Source organism: Giraffa tippelskirchi, chromosome 8, assembly GCF_054371585.1.
Source record: "Giraffa tippelskirchi isolate mGirTip1 chromosome 8, T2T-mGirTip1v1.2.pri, whole genome shotgun sequence".
Taxonomy (NCBI): domain Eukaryota; kingdom Metazoa; phylum Chordata; class Mammalia; order Artiodactyla; family Giraffidae; genus Giraffa; species Giraffa tippelskirchi.
This window is the reverse complement of record NC_137282.1, coordinates 9,457,894-9,480,074: the sequence shown is the minus strand read 5'-3', so window position 1 is coordinate 9,480,074 and position 22,181 is coordinate 9,457,894. Positions and strand designations below refer to the sequence as shown.

General features: G+C 38.8%; 1 protein-coding gene and 1 long non-coding RNA gene across 20 annotated transcripts in view; one reads left to right on the top strand and one right to left on the bottom strand.

Moving 5' to 3' along the window:
• Positions 1-22,181, bottom strand: part of ZMAT4 (zinc finger matrin-type 4) — a 362,048-nt gene that overhangs the window by 45,489 nt on the left and 294,378 nt on the right. For 13 of the 19 annotated variants that reach the window (XR_014061914.1, XR_014061915.1, XR_014061916.1 and 10 more), the window contains one exon: positions 9,250-9,346. Coding sequence is in view for 15 of the 19 variants with exons in the window: in XM_081519262.1 (XP_081375388.1) it covers positions 9,250-9,346 (97 nt within the window). In the remaining 4 variants the exon portion in view is untranslated. Of the gene's footprint in view, positions 1-8,929; positions 9,126-9,245; positions 9,347-22,181 lie in introns of those variants that run through there. The other 6 variants (XM_081519257.1, XM_081519265.1, XM_081519258.1 and 3 more) reach the window with 2 other exon arrangements.
• LOC145517007 (uncharacterized) lies at positions 12,576-15,076 on the top strand. Its single transcript, XR_014061922.1, has 2 exons — positions 12,576-12,858; positions 13,554-15,076. It is a non-coding gene; the product is annotated as an uncharacterized LOC145517007 (long non-coding RNA).

The window sequence follows — 22,181 nt, the reverse complement described above, 5'->3', positions numbered from 1 at the left end:
TAAAACTACTCACAATAGCCAAGACATAGAAGCAACCTAAGTGGCCATCAACAGAGGAATGGATAAAGATGTGGTAAACATATACAGTGGAATATTACTCGGCCATCAAAAATGAATGAACCTTTGCCATTTGCAGCAACATGGACGGACCTAGAGGATATTCTACTAAGTGAAGCAACTCAGGCAGAGAAAGATAAATATCATATGATATCACTTATGTGTGGAATCTAAAAAATGATACAAATGAACTTATCTACAAAACAGAAACAGATTCACAGACATGGAAAACTAACTTATGGTGACAACAGGTAAAGGAGGGGAGGGATAAATTAGAAGTTTGGGATTAACAGATACATACTACCATATATAAAATAGACAAAACACAAGAATTTACTGTATAGTACTATATTTGATATCTTGTAACAACATATAATGGAAAAGAATCTGAAGCTGTATGCCTGAAAGTAACACAACATTGCAAAGCAACTATAGTTTAATAAATACATTTTAAAAAGCAGGGCTAAATAGAGAATGGCCTTTGATCCACAAACCCTGCCTCAACCTCATCTTTGTGCTTCACCAGGCACCCTGTTCATAGTGCCTAGGATGTAAATGGGCTTCCCAGGTGGCGCTAATGGTAAAGAACCCTCCTGTCAATGCAGGGGACATAAATGCATGTTCGATCCCTGAGTTGGGAGGATCCCCTGGAGAAGGAAATGACAACCCATGCCTGGAGAGTCCCATGGACAGAGGAGCCTGGCAGGCTACGGTCCAGGGTGGCAAAGAGTCGGACAAGACAAGCGACTGAGCACACAGGAGGGAAATCTAGCCCTTGGGCTGGAAAGACGTGGTGACACTCCACAAGCTCCACTTCCTACAGGGGCTCGTCTGCACAGCCAAATTCGTAAACTGGAACAAGCAAAGCAGGTGCCTTGGATTCTAGACCGTGCCCTTTATTCCAAGCCTTTCCAAGCAGCTTACACATAATTATCAGCAGAGGAGAACTGACTTCACTCTCTTTGGGTAAGGACAGCTCTGTTTTCAACACTGTCTCATGCCCCGTTGATCTCAGCACTCAGAACCAAAGTCCCAACCCCTCTGGTTATAGAAATTGGTTACTGACAGGAAATGACACTGAAAGTTCAACAAAAATCCCTATATTTTTAGCCTTCAAAGGAGTCCACGCCTTGACGTGGCTTTTGTTTGTTGGCTTGTTTCTGAAGAGAACATCACCTTGGAATATTGAGGTGCTTTACTTATTATAATTGCTATTGCTGTACAGTCACTAAGTTGTGTCTGACGCTTTGTGATCCCATGAACTGTAGCCCGCCAGGCTCCTCTGTCCATGGGATTTCCCAGGCAGGAATACTGGAGTGGGTTTGCCATTTCCTCCTCCAGGGGATCTTCCCGACCCAGGGATTGAATCCAAGTCACCTGTGTCTCCTGAGTTGGCAGGCAGATTCTTTACCACTGAGCCACCAGGGAAGCCCAATATTGAAGCTGAAGCTTCAATACTTTGGCTGAAGCAAAGAGACGACTCACTGGAAAAGACCCTGAAGCTGGGAAAGACTGAAGGCAAAAGGAGAAGGGGGCAGCAGAGGGTGAGATGGTTAGACAGCAATGGACACGGAACTGAGCAAACTCTGGGAGGTACTGGAAAACATTGCAGCATGGTGTGCAACTGAACAGCAACAAATTTACTATAATTCCAGTAGGTTCTTCATGCTTGGCATCTCTTGCAAAAATATCTTCTTTATTATTATTGATTGTACTCCCACCCAACTAATGTCCTGAATGCGAGAACTGAATTCCAAGGTTTTTAAAGCAAATATATTCCAGCTCTGAAAATTAGACTGAACATCCATTCAATCACTTCACAAATAAATGAACATAATGGGGAAATGAATAACATGAAGGTTTTGTCTGGATGATTCATATTAATTGGGAAAAAATTGCAGAAAAAGCAGTGCATATCACCACTTCAGGCTTCTTCTCAAAGGAAGCAGCACATTTAGAAATTACAACTAAATTGTGGTCGATCAGATTTATTCTCTTAGACACTTGTATCTCATTTTCAACCGTCTGAAATATCAAAGTAAGTAATGACAACTTTTATATCCTTTAATTCTAGGTAATATAATGTCCTGAAACTTGAAGTGTTCCCTAAACTCAAATTTAAGTACATTATGGCGAGGACTGTTCATTAGTCTATAGTATATACTCATGTGCCTTTAAATTTCATTTTAAACGTTTGTACTAATTGACAGGCTAGATCTCCTGGAAATGCTGAAAAATCCACTAATGGGCAATTGCTTTATATGTCAGGGTGATCATTTGCATTTCTAAACCTTTAATCTCATTAGATACTGAATATTTCTCTCACTATTTAACCATGGAGCAACATTTGACTGTCATTTTGCTGTTTATGACATTTGTCTAAAAAAGAAAAAGCCATTTAACTAGTTGAGCCAAGAACAGAAGTCAGGTTATTGGCAACCTTTACTATTACAGTTATAATAATACTTAAATAATGCTATTATTGTCATATTGCTCTTAAGTATTATTATAACAGTAATAGTAAAGGTTGCCAATAAATCTGACTTCTGTTCTTGGCTCTGCCGACCAGTTATTCTGGGGGCCTTGGACAAGTCTGAGATTCAATTTCCTAACCTATAAAGTGGAGATGTGAGGTTCTGGCCAATTATAGGACTGCTATGTGTATGAGATGTGTTACTTTCAAAGCATTTTAGTCTGTAGCTGTGTCCCAGTCTCATACAAGTCCCACTTCAGTTATCCATGGTGGCATCACCATCACACCATCCTCTCCACCATCATCATCACCACCACCATCATTGTCATGATTGGGATTAGCATTGTAAGCAGTTGTCCAGGAAAACAGGACTGAAGGATTACTTACAAAACAAAGCATGGATGTTTCACACCATATTAATTTCCTAGGGTTATCCTCAAAAAGTAGTCAGAGCTGAGTGACTTCAAATAACAGAAATGTATTCTTTCTAGAGAATGGAAGTTCTAGAAGATGGAAGTCTGAAATCAAGGTGTCAGCTGGGCGCTCTCCCCTTGACATCTATGGAGGAGAATCCCCCTGGCCTCTCCCAGACCCTGCTGGCTTCTTCCTGGTGGTCCTTGGCTTGGAAGGAAGCAAACTCCGATCTCCGAATCTGTTTTCACATGGCCACCTTCTTCATGTGTTCAAATCTCCCTTTTCATCCCCTTATAAAGACACCGTAAGTCAGTCTCATAAATCCAGAAAGATTTCATCTTGAGATTCTCAACTTTTACTTCTGTAAAGACTCTATTTACAAATGAGGTCGTATTCTGAAGTTCTGGCTGGACATAATTGGGGCAGGGGAGGGTGATTGCCAGTTTCAATAAACAGTCAAGGCTGACTGGGGGCATGTTTCAGGAGGAATTTTAGGTCTGAATTCAGGTTTTATAAAAAAGAATACCAGGATCATGAGTAAAGCATGGAAAGTGGAAGCACATTTGTCTCATTCTTGGCAGCAGTAATCGCTCATCTTTGAGGGAAGTGAGACTGAAAGAAGGTTTGTCGGTGTCCAGGGTCACTCAGTGGCAAAATTGCCCTAGAAATAAAATTCAGTGTTCTTTCCACTACACAACTGAATCATCTTTGCTCATCTCAACACTTCTCTAGAAATGATTGCTAAAAATATAAATATAAAACCTTGAAAATTACTGACACTTTAATACTTATGTTGACTTAGATTAGAACAGTTAAAAAACCATTTGGCTGACCTCTATTTCTGGTTCTGGTTGAGTAACTGGTCACACTAACCTTCCACCTGAAGACAAAATAAGACCTGGATGCAATTTAAAGGAAAAAGCTTTTGAAAGCCTTGAAGAGCTGCTGTAGTTGATGTCGGTATACCTCAAGGAAAATACTACTAGTAACAAAGAAAGACATTTCATGATGGCAAAAGATGATTTTAGAAAAAGGGCCCATACAATAAGAAGATAATAAAAATCCTAAATTTGTAAGCAGCTAATAATATATCTTTAAATATATAAAACTAAATAAAAAGGATTAACAGGACACATAGGCTAATCCATACGTATAGTTGGAAGTTTTTAATTATGTCTGCTTTTCTTGGATATAACAAGCAGACAAAAAAAAAATCAGTGAGGATATACTAATTTGAACTAGATTAAGAAACTATCTAATTGATAGCAAGGACCATTTACCCAACAGTAAATTCTTTTCAACTAAACATTATACATGAGCAAAATTGACTATATGCCTGGCAAACAAAGTGCATGCATGCATGCTAAGTCACTTCAGTCGTCTGACTCTTTGCAACCCCATGGACTATAGCCCACCAGGCTCCTCTATCCATGGGATTCTCCAGGCAAAAAAACTGGAGTGGGTTGCCATGCCTTCCTCCAGAGAATCTTCCTGACGCAGGGATTGGACCTGCATCTCTTAACTCTCCTGCGTTGGCAGGCAGGTTCTTTACCACTAGCACTACCTGGGAAGCCCCAGGGAACAGAGTAAATCTATACAAATTTCAAGGGACTGAGGTCATTTAGAATATTTTCTCTGACCCTGGTAGAATCCAGATACAAATAAATTACAAAAAATATAAATAGAAAAATCTTACAAATATTTTATTTTAGACATAACACTTCTAATCAAACATGAGTATAAGAGAATTTCTAAACAAACATGAGTAGAAGAAGCAAAACATAAAGTATATTGAAATAAGTAACAAATAATACATATTAAAACTTTTGTAATACAAAAAGTTGCTTTTAGAATGCAGCTAAAACAATCTGTTGAGGTACATTGTAAACCTTAAATTCTTATACTGCTGCTGCTAAGTCACTTCAGTCGTGTCCGACTCTGTGCGACCCCATAGACGGCAGCCCACCAGGCTCCGCCGTCCCTGGGATTCTCCAGGCAAGAACACTGGAGTGGGTTGTCATTGTTTTCTCCAGTGCATGAAAGGGAAAAGTGAAAGTGAAGTCGCTCAGTCGTGTCCAACTCTTAGCGACCCCCTGGACTGTAGCCTACCAGGCTCCTCCGTCCATGGGATTTTCCAGGCAAGAGTACTGGAGTGGGGTGCCATTGCCTTCTCCATAAATTCTTATACTAGAAAAAGAAAAAATATTGAAAAATTGCTAACTTACACTTTTTCTTTTTTCTAAGTTTTATATTGACGTATACAGTCCATACAAAAGAGTTGAAAAACAGTCAGACACAACTTTAGTGACTAAACAATAACAGCAATAGTTAATTCACAATGTTGTGTTAGTTTCAAGTGTACAGCAAAGTGATTCCATTTATATATATATATATATATATATATATATATATATATATATACTTTATATATACTTTTTTTTTTCTTTTTCAGACTTTTTTCATTATGGATCCTACCATTTTATATTAAGAAGCTAGAGGGGAAATGCAGATTAAACCTAGAAAAGTAGAAAAAAGAAAATAATGTTTTAAAGGTCATAAAATAATTGCACATAAAGAAAATCAACAAATCCCCAACATCTGATCATCTAAAAGAAACCTAATAAAGAATGATAAACTTCCAACAAAAAGTTGAGCCAAAAAAAAAAGAGGAAGAAACAAATAAACAATGTCCAGAGAGAAAAATATTCTACAGACATCAAAAATAGAATTAGGTGATAAAATGAACAACTTTATACCAATATATTTTAAAATGTAAATAAAATGGACACATTCATTGAAAGCTTATTTAAGCTGGTATAAGAAAAATAGAAAATATGAACAGTACTGTAGTAAAAAAACCTACATTTCTAATTAAAATGCTACCATAGCATAAATCCATCACCAACTCGTTGGAAAAGACCCTGACGTTGGAAAAGATTGAAGACAAAAGGGGAAGGGGGTGACAGAAGAGGAGATGGTTATACAGCATCACCAACTCGATGGACATGAGTTTGAGCAAACTCCAGGAAACGGTGAAGGACAGGGAAGCCTGGCGTGCTGCAGTCCATGGGGTCGCAGAGAATCGAACATGACTTAGCAACTGAACAGCAAAGCATAAATCTCTAGGCCTAGATGACTTCACCAATGAAATCTTCCTAGCAGTTAAGATAAGAAACAGAAGCGGTCTACCACAAACTCATTCAGGGATTAGAAATAGAAGGAAAAGCTCTCAACTTGTTTAAGGAGGCCCCACACACTTGAAACCAAACCTAACAAGGATATTACAAGAAAGTTACGGAGCTGTCTGTCTCATAAACCAAGACACACATAAACACACATGCAAGATACTCAGATTCAGTATAATAGCAGATGAACCAGACCAGTGGGGCGGAGCTGCGACAATTGTTTTCTTCACATTTTCCTCATTTCACTCTTCAGAAGCACAGCAACCTCGTACTTTTGTGGTTAAAAAAAAAAAAAGCAAACTGTCTTGTTTATTGAAAAGAAGGGACCACAGGAGGCAATGTACCCTTCTGAAGTCATGTATGTTTATTAAATTACACTAGGGAGGTGATGCCCTTTTTCAAAATTCACCACGGGGCCTTCTACCGGCTGTCCCTGACATCCTGTGTCCCAAGCCTGTCTGCGGTGACTGAATGACATGAATTAATTAGAAGCGTGAGTCCGACGCTGCTGAGTCCAGTCCTGGTTCTGCCATTTTTCAGGTATTGGCTGACTCAGCTTCTCTGAGCCTTGGTTTTCTCAAATCAAATAATGGGTCAGTAATATGTATGTTGGGGCTTCCCTGGGAGCTTAGCCGGTAAAGAATACGCGTGCAATGCAGGAGACCCCAACTTGATTCCTGGGTCTGGAAGATCCCCTGGAGAAGGGATAGGCTACCCACTCCAGTATTCTTGGGCTTCTCTGGTGGCTCAGGGGGTAAAGAATCCACCTGCAATGCAGGAGACCTGGATTTGATCCCTGGGTTGGGGAGATCCCCTGAAGGAGGGCATGGTAACCCACTCCAGTATTCTTGCCTGGAGAATCGCCATGGACAGAAGAGCCTGGCGGGCTACAGTCCATGGGTTCGCAAAGAGTCAGACACAACTTGAGTGACTAAGCACAATAGGTATGTTGAGGTAGTTAAGGGGACAAAATAAGGTAATGGGTGTGACTATGCCTGGCTCAAGTTCTATCACAGGAAGTTTTATATGAACACAGAGAGAAGCAGACATTTTCCTAAAACTGAGATGCTATCTACCTGGGTTAGTTATCTACGTGATCCTTGCCTCCTAAAGTCATTATTGTCTACATTTTTCTACCCATGAAGAGCAATAAATATGCCCTAAATGATGATTATTTCATGCTGCAGCTCCTTGTAAGGTGTGTGCATGTTGGTTAGAATGCATACGCTGTGATGATCAGAGATGCTGAAGAGATTACGTTTTTGGTTGGGGGTGGCAGGTAGGACAACATCTCCTAATAATCAATGCAGGTGCTCGGTAACCAATCATAGAAAATATTGCTTTTGAAGAGTTTCCTTGATAAAAGCCCTGTTGGGGTGAATAAGAGTAAAGCAAGTCATGAAAGCAGATTTGACTCACCCAACAGCACAACATGGAGGAAAAACTGAGTCAGTAAGGGTCAGTCAGAAACTCTGGGCTTAAACTCCCCCACTGAAGCCAGACCCATTGTGATGTACATCTTTACAATATCTCTGCAAAGAAACTTCCTTGCCTGGAATGCACCTTCCTCATATACCTGCTTGGAAAGTCATTGCTTATCTTTTAAAGTCACACATTCATGTCATCAGCAATGTATTGTTCTTGTTTAGTCACTAAGTCGCAGCTGACTCTGCGACCCCATGGACTGTAGCCCGCCAGGCTCCTCTGTCCATTGGATTTCCCAGACAAGAATACTGGAGTGGGTTGCCATTTCCTCCTCCAAGGGCTCTTCCCAATCCAGGGATCAAACTCGCATCTCCTGCATGGTAAGTGGATTCTTTACCACTGAGTTACCTGGGAAGCCCATCAGGAAAGTTCATGAAGTACTGGAAATGTATCAAGGGCTGTGCTGGCCCTTGGGTGATAATAGAAAACAAAATCAGATCCTGACTTCATTGTTATGAACTCAGCCTCTGCATCGATGTCCCTGGAGATCTTTCCCTGTCCCTGGTCCTCAAAGCTCCGGGTGCTTACTATATGGTAACAGTGAACAATCATTGTGTTTACATGACTGTTTCCCCAGCTTGGCAAACAAAATCAGATCCCGACTTCATTGTTATGAACTCAGCCTCTGCATCGATGTCCCTGGAGTTCTTTCCCTGTCCCTGGTCCTCAAAGCTCCGGGTGCCTACTATATGGTAACAGTGAACAATCAATGTGTTTACATGACTGTTTCCCCAGCTTGGCAGAGAGTTCCCCAAGAGGAAGGCGTAAGTCCACTCGTCTTTTCTTCCCCAGGGCACACTCAGGGTCTGACACATGTGGGGGCTCCATCAATGTTTGTTCAATGAGTCATTCAGTATTCATGAGGCCCTGATATAGTCAAATCTGTTGCAATGATTCTGCTCATGAATACGAGAGAAATAAAAACAATTATATTCAGGAAAATTGCATATTTTTTAGATATCCTTTGTTTTTCCCCTATTTTGTTAGATTTTATTAGCAGTTCTAGCAGCTACTTTAAAAATACCTAAAAGTATTGGTTTTCTAAAAAGATGAGCAGCATATATACAGGGGAAACAATGCCTGATTAGCCTTTTCTGGTGTAAAGTCATGAGAATCAGAGGGAGTAGGGAATGAGTTTCCATTCAATTGAAAATAGCTATACCTGTGAATGACTTAAAATTCCAGATTTGTTAGTTTTCCAGACTAATCAACCACACTCTTCCAGAAACAGAAAGTGGTAGAAGACATGAATAGAATCTGACTTCACAACAAGGAGGCCTGGCCCATCCCCACAGTATTAAGAGAGATTATATTGTTTATTTTAAAAAATTTAATATAGACTTAAAGGTTCCTGGCAAGTTCATACAAATGTGCTCACTGTCCTTGAAAAGAAGAAAAGAAATGGAAAAAAAGTTGTCATCACTGTATCCAAAAAAAAAAAGGAGAAAGTCATTCTTCAAGCAGTACCAGGCAGGCTCTGTAGGCTTGAGTGGCATAAATATCAAGGGAACCTTGGAGATAAGAGATGTAGTTTTCATCTACTTATTTTGCAGTAAGTAAAGCGGTTAGCCTTCATTCATCATACTAAAGGTTACGTACAAAAGGACTGAACAGTGAAGGCATGAAAGTACCTACTTGGTCTGGTGTTTGGATCCTTTCAGATGGGCGTGATACTGTTCTATTGAGTTCAGAGAGACACTGCAGGTGGTGCATCTGTAATTGCGCCTCAGACCTGTGGATGACAGACACACAGACCTGGTTAGCTGCACCATTGTCATCAACCACCGGAACAAATCCTGGAATCTCCGAACATTCGGGGACAGACTGTCTTAGAAGGCATCCGATCTAACCCACCAGTTACATTTCAATCCCTTCTCCTAAGAACCCAACCAGCAGGTTCCTTAGCAGAAGCTGACTGTGAATACCTTGGAAGCAGCCTGTCTCATTGCTGAATGACTGAAATGATTAGGACATACTTCTTGGTGTAAAATGTTTCTGGATATTTTGTAACCCAAATAAAGAAGCATTCTACTTTTTCTTTAAGGCAGACAGATGTGGTAAACTACTGTTTCTGCAATGAAATCTGAGACTCCAGAGAAAAATTCTGCTTCAATTCCTCTTCCACCTCTATTCCAATCACAGAATCAGAAATTCAGCTTTTGATATCATTCATGACAGCTCTTCTCCCAGGATCATCTTATAAAATGAAAATACCCAGGAGAAGGATTAATTCATCTATTTATTTTTAAAGATTTTTTTTTTTTTTACTGTGGATAATTTTAAAGTAAGTCTTCATTGAATTTGTTACAATATCATTTCTATTTTATGTTTTGGTTTTTTGACCCCAAGGCACGTGGGACCTTAACTCCCTGACCAGGGATCAAACCCACATCCCCTGCAATGGAAGGTGAAGTTATAACCACTGGTCCTCCAGGGAAGCCCCAACTAACTTAAGTCACATGAAAAATCACTTTCCACCAGAGAGTTGAAATCAAAGTTATTCATTCATCTGTTTACTCATTTAGTTCATCCAGCAATAGAGTATCAACTTTGGACCAGATATTAAGGATTCCAAGATAAATAAGATGCTCTTTGTTTTCATGAAGATTAGTTAAAAAAAAACCAAACAAACAAAACCTTGACTCCCATATAATATTGACTCATCTAGAGTCAAATGTGTTAGAAAGAAACTTCAACCAAACACCCGCCACAGCTCATATTCCTTCTGCTGCTATGTCCCCATCAGAGTGGAGAGAAAAAGTAGCTTCAGAGTCACGGCTGAAACTTCAGGTTTTAAGTCTTGGCTCCAAATAGTCCTGGTTGTACTGCAATGTAGGGGAAGTCACATTGGCTTCGGTTTTTTCATCTACGAGATGAAGACAAAGCCATCCATATCACAAGGTTTTTTAAGAAATAAGTGAATGCATACATTCAAATGCTTAGCAAGTGAGGCTTCTTGTTAATTTTACTCCAAGATTCTGTCTTCCCATTGTCAAACCCAAAATATTAAACAGTTATAGTATTTTTCCAGATGAATGCATATTTTTTAAGGGGCAATATCACTCTTGTTTTCCTAAGAAGAAAGTAATGCATAGAGTTGGAAGAATTTTGCAACCTATTACCTGAGTGACTTTACAAATATTATTTGACTTCTCTGAACTTCTGTTTTCTTATAAGATTGTGAGGAGGACTGAGTAAGATAAGGTGTGTATAAAGTAGTGTCTGCTACACACAAATAATCAACATCAACTAGTTATTATATGATTGCAAAGAGGTATTATAAGGGAATCTTTATTTACCAATGCCCTGGAGGAAGTCCTAAGTTGAAATTCTAAGACACAGATACTAGCTACACCACCATGACTAAAGTAGAGATAAGAGTCCCAGTTAAGGGCATTCAAAGGAAGTGATAAAGAACCAATTTCTGACTCAAGCTGGCCACTCATCACCAGTCTGAAAAAAGAGACTGAGAAGAAAGAGAATTTAGTAAAGGGAGCAGGGAGCTATCTCACACTATGAGTTTGACTTACCCTTGTCCATGTCAGATGGGGGGATTCCTTCTCTTTCACCTCAAATCCCTGGAAAAGGATTCAGTGGAACTACCTGGAGATCTTGAGAAATTCCTTCCTGAGTTTGAGTGTTCTGGACTGGACACCACCCTCAAGATCCAAAGAACTAGAGAGTGTGGCTGCTTAGCTGTTCCGATGGGAAAGTAAGAGAGGTGGAAGGACTGTACCTGGCATTTATTCTCAGAGCTTATTAAAGCAAAAGATGAGAAGTGTCCCACAGACCACGTGTGTGCCACGTATGAATGGCTGGGGCAACGTGACCTCAGCAGAAGGATGCTATAGGGTTCAGCTGGATATCGAGGGCCTTAAAGTGACCCCAGAAGAGATACTTAGGTTAGGGCTAAGTATCAAGTAATGCTGAATTCTTGAAAAAGCTATAAAATCACCCCACGGGAAACAGTCAAATGGCATCTAGCTAGTTTTGTCTGTGTATCTATCAAGTAAGCCTTTATCTCCCTTACCTTTCTAACCTGATACCCTGCATCCCTCAGCCCTGGAGGAACCTGAGCTGAGATAAAGGAAGAAAAGCAAAAGCCAAGGGCAGAGAAGAAGAGAGAAGCCTACTGCCTCCTTCTGCATGGCAAACAGGCAGCCCAAGCAGAACTGACCTGTGGGAGGGGGGAAAACTCACTTTCAATTAAGTTCGGAGTTATTTAAAAATCACTCTTCTATCCTGTGTGAACAAAGGATGTCACTTGCCATTGCAGTAAACAAAGGAGCCATCAGCCTCTGCAGCTGCTCCTGACGCCGGTGCTGCCTGAGGGGATTCAGGGTGGAGAAAAACAGGATACTGGCCCCAGGTAGTAAAGGTGAACATCAAAGGAAATGGCTTCAGTGAGCCCAAGACTCTTGCATCTTCCCAGAGATAGAAAAGCACTAAAATCATTAACTCGAAACGTTTTGTTTTTCTTATTAGCAGTAATCTTCTGATGTTTGAATACACGTTTTGTTATGTTTTTTCTCTCAGCAAAAACTCCTATATATCCTGGTCCTCCCTTATTTTTTTTGGAACAGTCCTTCAGAGCTATCCGAGAGACTGTATCTTGGGCTAAAGTCTTCCACAAAGTCCACCGAATAAAGATAACTGTCGGCTTCAAAGCTGTGTGTATTTCTTTTTTTCAGAAGACACTTGGATGTATCAGTTAATGACACAGAGCTTTTGAGTATCTAAGATTGAAAGTCAAGAACGCTTTACTACTTAAAAGTGAGTGAAAATTCATGAAACTTACCCCAGTTTGTACCCCCAGGGTAGGAAAAAATTAACCCTCCAGAGATGGCATGAAAGGGCAGTGGATGGCAAAAGTAAAGTTAGTTCTGATGATATCCAGTGAGCCCTGCTTGTGGAACACTGCCGTGTCATCAGAATTGATCTTGTGTCCATTATGTGACAAAGGGTAGAACTTCTGCAGACTTTCAAATTCCTACAGTTCAATGCATGTTTCTGAGAAACCTATTTGACATGGCATGAGAAGTTGATCTGGCCAGAGTATGGATTAAGTTGTTTTCTTTTAGCTTCAGTTACAGAATAATTGGACATTGACTTACTAATTATTCAATGAAGAGTCAATTCAGTTATGAAAAAAAGCAATGAAACCACACACAGTATCTTCTTGAGAAGCAATCTAAGGGACTTAAAACTTTTCAGGCACAGACTGACAGATCAGAGACGAAAGAGGTAATTCTTGTCTCTCTTTTCCCTCAAGCAAAGACTCCTGGATATCCTAGCAGATGCTCTGGTGATGGTGTTAAAATACGGATTCCTAGGCACAGCGTCTGAAAGTTCTGATCCTATAAACCTTGGATGGGGCCTGAGACTCTACAAGAACTTTCAGACTTGTAACCCTAACCTCCAATACACACACGTACACACACATTTTAAAAAGTACCACCCCATAGAGTCATACTCCTTTTGGTAGCTTGAATTTGTCAGAACAATATGGGTCTTAAAGAAAAAAGTTATTCTATAAAGAAGAGCTGTGGTTTCATGGCTTTTCCATCTCACAGGTGTGCATGATTCGGAAAGGTTACTGTAGTCTCCAAACCCAGAGGCAGTAAGTTATCACAACCTGCATGTGAGTTGTTTGAATGCTTATGCAGGGCTGGTCTATCTCCTCTTTTATGCATGGAATCAAAATATAAAAGCTAGCTTCAGGCATTCCTGCCTCCAGAGTTCTCCATCAATCTTACCATAATAAATGGTAACCAGTGTTTATATGGGTCCTCTTCAGACTACAGACTCATCAACGGTCTCCTCACAACGAATGGAGGTTGAGCGTGGCAAGAGGCATAAATATTTATGTTTTAAAATGGGCATTTTTAAGAGCACCAACAAATCTAAAAAATATTCTGATCTGTTGCTTTCCATTACAGTTCTCCAGCTCTGCAGCCAAACAGAAGCGTGGGCAGGAAATATTTGCCACTTTATTGCAATGCAAACTACAGGGAGCATAAACTGGAAAGGCAGTGCATATAAACAAGAACAAAGGCAGAGAAGGGGCAAAGGAGTCCTCCCCCACACATGACACAGTGTCCTTGGTGGGAACTTAGGGCTTTATTAACGTTCAGCTGAAATCCTAATTACTTTGGAATTATACAGCTCCTTTTTCCTCAGAGAAATGGAGAACCTTATTAAACAAAAATGCTAACTTTCTTATTCAATTCATTTTCAGTGCAATGCCATTTTATGTGTATACACAAACCTCTGCAGATATAAAGGCTATTTCTGCAGGAGTGCCACTATGTGCTCTGAAATGTCATTCTCGCCTGCAAGGGCTGACAACCCAGTTGTAGTGGGAAGATATGTATGCTGTGCTTAGTCACTCAGACGTGTTCAACTCCTTGCGACCCCATGAACAGCAGTCCACCGGGCTCCCCTGTCCATGGGATTCTCCAGGCAAGAACTGGAGTGGGTTGCCATTTCCTCCTCCGGAAGATATGTACACAAAATAGCAATAATACAAGGTCAATCACAAAAAGTACTACAGTCAGAATGAAGTGGATTGTTAGGAGAACTAGAGGAGGAGATTGTTTCCAACTTAGAGAATCTGGAAAAGCTTCCTGAAGATGCTTCACTTATAAATTTATATTCCCTAGCACAGTGTGTAAAACAGATGGTCCTGGAGAGTTTAGTAGTGTGACTACTCAATGTGTCTTTTCAGTTCTAGCAAAGTTAGACTTTGGATGCCCCTGTAACTTCAGCTGCACTCATTCTACATTAGGGAAACATCATCGTGCCTTTATTGTGATGACAGATATTTCACCAAATGCCGAGAATATAAGAGAATATAGAGTAAATTTTCATATGGAGCTATTCACATAGAAAGACAAAAAACAAGGAAACAGAGACAAACATTGTGGAAATACTAACGGAGGATGTAAACAGGAAAACGAGAAAGTCAAAGAGAAGAAGGCTGGTTTTGGATAGTATGGTTAACAGAGATCTCTGAGTAGCATGGAATGAAACTGGAGAGACAAGAACTAGCCTGTGACGTGAGGAACTGGTTAAAGAGTTGCCCAGGGAGAGTACAGGGCAAACAGCAAACAGAGAGGACCAGGAGGGAAATGCGCTTGAATTGTCTAAGGAACAAAAAGTGGTGAAACAAACAAAACAAAACAATTGTCAACTTAGGATTCCATATCCTGCAAAAATATCCTTCAAACTTTCAAGTGGAATAAGGGCATTTTCAATAAATGAAATAAAAAAGAATGGTCTGCCAGGAGACTTGCACTAGAGAAATGCTTACAAAGCTCTTCAGTTGGAAGGCAAACGACATCAGATGCAGACTCACACCCATAGGGAAAAGCGAGTAACACCGTAAGTGATTAATAGATTGGTATCTTTTATTGCTCTAAGTTTATTTAAAAATAGTAATTTAAAGCAAAAACTATAACACTATGTTGTGTATTGTGCTGCTTATTCTGCACACAGATGTAAAAATATTGAGTTGTAACATATTATGAAAACCTCAAACTTTCTGACCAACCCAATATGTGACAAGAATGAGTAAGAGTAAGCAGTATTGTTGAAAGCTCATTATATTTTATATAAAATATACTTAACAATTAAGAAATAATAAATTGACCAATATTAACTTAAATATAGACAGTGGTCATTTATGAATGCATCCTAATCCCTTAGAAATAAATACAAAGATACAAAGCTTAGGAGACTCTAGAGAAAATAAAATGGGATGATAAAAAGTATTTGATTAACCTAGAAGTGAAAGTGCCTATATTAAAATCAGACAAAACAGACTTCAAGACAAAAAGGATTTCCAGAGATAAAGAAGATGTTTTGTAATAATAAAGGGAGAAACTCATTAGGAGAACCTAACAGTTCTAAATGCAGTTTAACTAATAAAGCATAAAGATACATGAGGTAAGAACTGATTGAACTACAGGCAGAAACAAACACCATAACTGTAAAAGATTTAACACTCCAATCTCAGTAGCTGACAGAACAGTAAGATAAAACAATTAGTGAATTTTAAAAGATCTAAATGAAACTATCAACTATATTGTACTATAGTTTATAGAATGCTATCCTCAACAACTGAAGAATACACAATACTTTCAAGTGTACAGCAAGTAAACTAAGTTAGGGAATATGCTAAGCCATTGACAATTCTTAATAAATTACAAATAATTACATTTTGTACTGTGATTTCTTTGACCACCATTGAAATCAATAAGGATAAATAATAGTATTATTTATAAAAAGATCTAAAATACTTCTAAATAACCTATTGTCAAAGGGGAAAAATTCCAAAGAGAAATCAGAAGATATTTTGACAAGTGTAATCCATTTTTAAAGGAAAATACATAGCTTTGTGTTAGAAAGAATCAAAGGCGTAAACTCATTGGTCAAAGTTTAAATGCTGTGAAACTAGAAAATGATAATAAAATTAAAACAAAATCAAGTATAAGGAAAGAAATAATATAGAAGTGTCAATAATATAACACAAATTACCAAAAAAAAAAAAGAAAACAAAACCAAAATCTGTTCTTTGAAAGGATCAAACAAGTATTACCATTAACAAGCTTGATGAATGTTTTTAAAAAAGGCAACATAAATTACTATAAAAGAATTATTTTTAGTACAAAAGCCACAGACAATTTTAAAAGGATAATAAGAAAATATTATGAACAATTTTATGCCAATAATAAGCATAATAATGGACAAAAGCCATGAATGGAACAGAGAATCCAGAACTAGACCTATATCCAAAGAATCAATTGATTTACTTTCCCTTTCTTTCTTTTTTTTTTTTTATAAATTTATTTATTTTAGTTGGGGGCTAATTACTTTACAATATTGTAATGCTTTCCCTTTCATTGAGATATAACTGACATGCAGCTCTGTGTAACTTTATGGTATACACAACAATGACTTGACATACATATATTGCTAAATGATTACCACAGTGAGTTTAGTTAACATCCATTATCTCACATAGATTCAAAAAAAGAAAACAAAAGTCCTTGTTACAAAAAATTTTAGGATCTACTCTTAGCAACTTTCAAATATATAGCAGAGTTAAACTATAGTCATCATGTTGTTCATTACATCCCCAGTACTTAATTATCTAATAGCTGGAATTTTGTATCTTTTGATACCTTTCACTGATTTTCAACAAAGGTATCAAGGCAATTCCATGGGAGAAATAAAAAGTTTTTGAGCAAATGGTGCTGGAATAATTGAATAAGTGGAGGAAATAAAAAAAAAAATGAACACAATCTCTACATCACAGTACACATTAAAATTAAGATTGATTGTAGACTCAAATATAAAGGTAAAGCTATAAAGCTTCTAGAAAAATACAGGGGATTATTTCTGTGAACTTAGCATAGGCATGGATTTCTTAAGAAATAAAACACAGTGAATATTAATAAAAAGATAAATTGGATTTTACAAAAAATCAAAAGCTTTTGCTTATAAAGAGACACATCAAGAAAACCAAGTAAGCCACATCCTGGGAAAAAATAACTGCAATTCATATATCTGATTCAGGACTTCTGTCTAGAATATATAATTAACTCCTACAAATCGACAATAAAAAGACAAACAATTCAACTTTTTCAAAGGAGAAACTATTTGATCAGATATTCCATAAAAGAAGATATAAAAAATGATCAGTAAGCAAACGAAAAGGTGCTCAGCATCATTTGTCACCAGGAAATGAAAATTAAAAGAACAATTCAAAATCATCTCATAACTATTACAAGTGCGAGCATCAAATAAAGCAATAAACAGCAAATAAAACAATACCAAATATAAATAACCACATGGAACAACCAAAATCCACATACAGAACAATGTAAAATAGGAAAGTTTTCAGTTTTTTATAAACTTAGACTTACTGTGTGACTCAGAAATTCTACTAGACATTTACCCAAAAGGAACAAAAACTTAGTATAAAAAGAGACTTGTGCAAAATGTTCATAGCAGCTTTATACATCATAGAAAACTCAAAATGATCTAAATGTTCAACACAAGAATTGATAAGCAAATGGTAATGTATTTATACAATGAAATAATAGCTGAAAACTAGAAGAATCGATTGATTTACAAACAACATACATCAGAATAAAAAACATAACATATAGGTAAAGATGTCAGATAGAAAAGAGAACATACTGTGTGATTTCATCCATATAAATTTCAAGAACAGCACAGCTATTCTAATGTTAGAATTCAGAGCCGTGTTGCCTTCTGGGGGCAGGGATTGACTGGAAGGGGACATGAGAATTTTCCAAAGTGACGTAATGGTTCTATATCTTAGTTTGGTAGTTACAGGGTATATTCATTTACCAGAAGTCATCAGATTATATACCTAAGACCTGTATATTTCACTTTCTTAAAAAATAAAGTTGGATGGTCATGGTTCCACAAAGAAATCTCAGCAAACTTTTTGAGACTTCAGTTTATTCTCATTTACTCTCTACAAATTCCATTGTTTTGCATTCCTAGAAAGTAAACTTTATATTCCTACTTATGTTTTGATAATCTTGAATCACTCAAATAAATTTTTGCATATGTTCTGTATTAAAATGCTTATGAAAGCTAGAACCATTTCAAAAGATAATTAATAAAGTAAAAGTGAAAAGAAAAGGTCTTCAGTTTGGAATTATTTCCTTCTCCTCTGGCTCTTAAATATTCATGAATCAAACTGTCTTGTAAATGGATGCATCATTTTCTGGTATGAAAAATAATAACCAATACTTATGTATGTCATATGTTAGCACTGTTGTGTTCATTTATTCTTGGCAACACTCTATAACAGGCACGACTGTTATCCTGTTTTAACAGATGAGGAAACCGAGGTGGAGCAACTTAGTCAACTTCACAGAGCTAAGTGGAGACCCAGCTGGGTTTGAACCTATTCATTCGGCTCAGGCTGCTCCTCCCACTATGCACGTGGCCTCCTGGGACAGACAACTGGGAATAATAGATTCACAGACTATGGAAGGTTCTTTAGAGTTCAACTGGTCCAGTAGTTCCCACACTGGCCACTAGAGAATCAGGTGGGAGCTATTAACAACACAAATCCCAGGCCTTACCCCAGATGACTGTGACTCAGAAAATCTAGAGTGAGACCTGGAAGTCTGCTTTTTGTAGAGCTTCAGACGGTGCTAGTTTTAGAAAAACCACTGGTCTAGTCCAAAACCCCGTGGGTATCACATAGAGTTTTCCAAGCAGAATTGTTACTGTCCACTTGCATTTGGAAGCTCTCCTTTTTCTAATAACCCACTGATCTGAATTCTGCTTTGTGCACAAGTTTATTCTCATCTCCTGGAAACTATCACATCCCCGAAGGTTCTGTTTACCAGGCTGAACGTCCATTGATACTTAGACACTGTTCTTCATTAAAATATAATTTCAAGTTCCCCTTATCATCTCTATTACCTTATGAATTAAAATTTCTTGTTTATTGATAACATTTTTAAACCATGACTCTTAAACTCAAGTCCAAGACCCTAGTGTGGCTGCATCAGTACAGAGCAGAGCAGGGCTGTCACAGCTCTTGTGCACCATTAATTCTATCAATACCTTTAAAGCTCTAAGTATGTGTGTGTGTGCGGCACCCCCGACCCACTGTAATCTATACTCATATTGAACCTGCTAGCAATCAATTCTAAGTCTTTTCCACACGGATTTCTGCTAAGCCAAATCTTCATTTCCTCTACTCTTATACTTGATGATTTGGATGTTTCTGTTTATCCCCATTAAGTTCTATCTCGGTGAACTCTGCTTATTCCTTTAGGGAATCTAGCAGCAAATACAGTGTAGCTCATGTATCCATTCTGATTGGCAGCAGCAATGCCGTGAAGAGACTATGAGCTCTCACTCCAGATGACGGACAAGGACAGCCACCATCTATTAGCCAGTCTGTCACTGGCGCCTGGTGTGTTTGGCCTGTTGGTGAGATTTCAGCTCCAGCATATCAACATATATAGAAAAGTCAGGGCAAGGAACATTCTGGTAAACAAGGCTTCCTCTACATATAAGTGGTAAAGCTGTGAGTGAGTGAGTGAAGTTGCTCAGTTGTGTCCGACTCTTTGCGATCTCAAGGTCATAGCCCGCCAGACTCCCCTGTCCATGGAATTTTCTGGGCAAGAATACTGGAGGGGGTTACCATTTCCTTCTCCAAGTTACAGCTGTAGGGCTGGTCGGATCATCCATGAAGACAATGTAGGTGGAGAGAGAGTGGTGGAGCAGCTCGTACCCCTTTATATTAGAGATACTCATCTTGACATGTGGGGTGGAGCCAGACTCACAAGCATTTGAGAGTCTGGCTCCGCCTTCCAGGTTACTGAACCCTAGGACAGATGTGGATTTGAGGAGCTGGTATAAAGCCCCAGCCTGTCTAGCATGTCACCCACATCATTAAGGCTAGAGCCTAAATGACCGAGACAGGCTAAGTGGCCCCCAGGTCGCCTTATGGGTTCCAGCTCTCCCTCACAAGTACAGTTTGTCTTTGCTCTTCCCTGGTGCTCATGGCCATCTTTCCTTTCTGGCTGCCAGTGCTACTGACTTCAGGCCCAACTCTAGACACAGAAGAAAGAGCGTTACCAACACTGCCTCACCAGTTCTCATAATTCTTATATCAGTGCCTCCTTTGGGGTCAGTCATGGTGGTTGTACCCCTCTGATCAAACCCCAGCTGATAGAGGTGATATCGAGGAACTAGAGAGAAGGAAGCTTTGCTAGAAGGATGAAGGAGTCATTATTCTCATATTTAATCCTCAAAACCACTTTATGAACATTAGTATCCCATTTTCCAGATGAGAAAACCCTACTTCAAAGACATTAAATCCATAGAACTAGCAAGTGGACAAGGAGACCTGAATCTACTTACTTCTGAATTTAGAACTATTGACCTTATTAATGACACTAGGGCTTTTAAAAGAAATATAAGAGTGAAAGAAGAAAAGCAGGAGAACCCTGTTTTCAAAAATAAAAACCCTTAATGTGAAACAGATTAAGATATAAGATTGACAAAGCACAGCTACTTGAGTTGAAATGGGGGTTAGAGGTTTCAAATACCAGTCAGACCATCAAACTCCAAGCATAGCGCTTAGGGTACTCCAATAAGGTACCCTGAGCTTGGTGGAAAAGAGTTTGAAAATCACTACATCTTATCATGCTACTCATCACAAGGATAACATGAGGACTGCTGCCATGTCCGAACTTAGACTATGGAATATCTCTTTCTTGTGAACGTCAGCTAAGGAAACTTCCTAGGATCAGGGCTGGCTGCAGACCCAAATAAAGAAGATTCATATTACTCCATGCTAGAATCATTATGACACACAGAATGTTTAAACACTTAACCTTCTGAATTCAGCCCACTGCTTGCAGGCGCAGACTGCAGGATATCTAACAGTCAATTAAACAAAGAACACACATTTTCTAAAACAATTCTTTCTCTATTTAAATAGTAATGTGAAGCCTTGAAAACAGAATCAAGAAGCAAAAGGCTTTAACATCTTCCAAAGCTCTTGGCAAACAAACAAAATCTAAAGCTATGGACTAAATGTATTCCCCATAATTAAAAGACAATTTTTAGCCATGTTGGATGCCTGACCCAAGAAAGGACTGGAAAATTGTCACCCTACTGTGATGATTCAGAAGTAACAGAGTAATTCATTCTAAGTACTTAAAGAGCTACTTGATCAGAAGAAGGTTTAAATGTATTCTATCTGATAGAGGATTGAGGATACTTTTCTTTCCCTGAGGCCATGTGGCATGTCGGATCTTAGTTCTCCAACCAGGGATCGAGCCATGCCCCCTGCACTGGGAGCACAGAGTCTTAACCACTGACCCCTGGGGCAGTCCCAACACATTTTCATACCTTGAGCAAATCAGCGCCCCAGACAGCCTTGATTTTTGCCCTGGAGGGGATCACATTATTATGACTGCTAACAGAAAATGGGCTTTCCCAGTGGCTCAGTGGTAAAGAATCCACCTGCAGTGCAGGAGCCTCAGGAGTCATGACTTCAATCCGTGGGTCAGGAAGATCCCCTGGAGAAGAGAATGGCAACCCATTCCAGTATTCTTGCCTGGAGAATCCCATGGACAGAGGAGCCTGGCAGGCTACAGTCCATCGAGTTGCAAGGAGCTGGACATGACTGAAGCGACTTAGCACGCACACACTCATTGGAAAATGACAAGCAACTGAAAGAATTGAACTGATTTTTGATTTTGTGATTTGAACTAAATGTTAAGAAAAGAGAAACAAGTAAACCTACTCTGAAGTAATCTACTATTTGAATGATACTCGAGATATCTATAATCATATATTATAAACCAACATATGGGTGAAATACCCTGTTCCTGGCTTGGATGTTGATGTGATACAAATGGAAATTTATAGAACATGAAATGTGCTTTTTCCTTTGGGTCCCATGGCTATGTCGTAGATCTTACCTTACACAGGCAACTAATAACACAGCAGGGCTGTAGGTTTTTCATGTAAAATGTTCTCATAAAATGTGG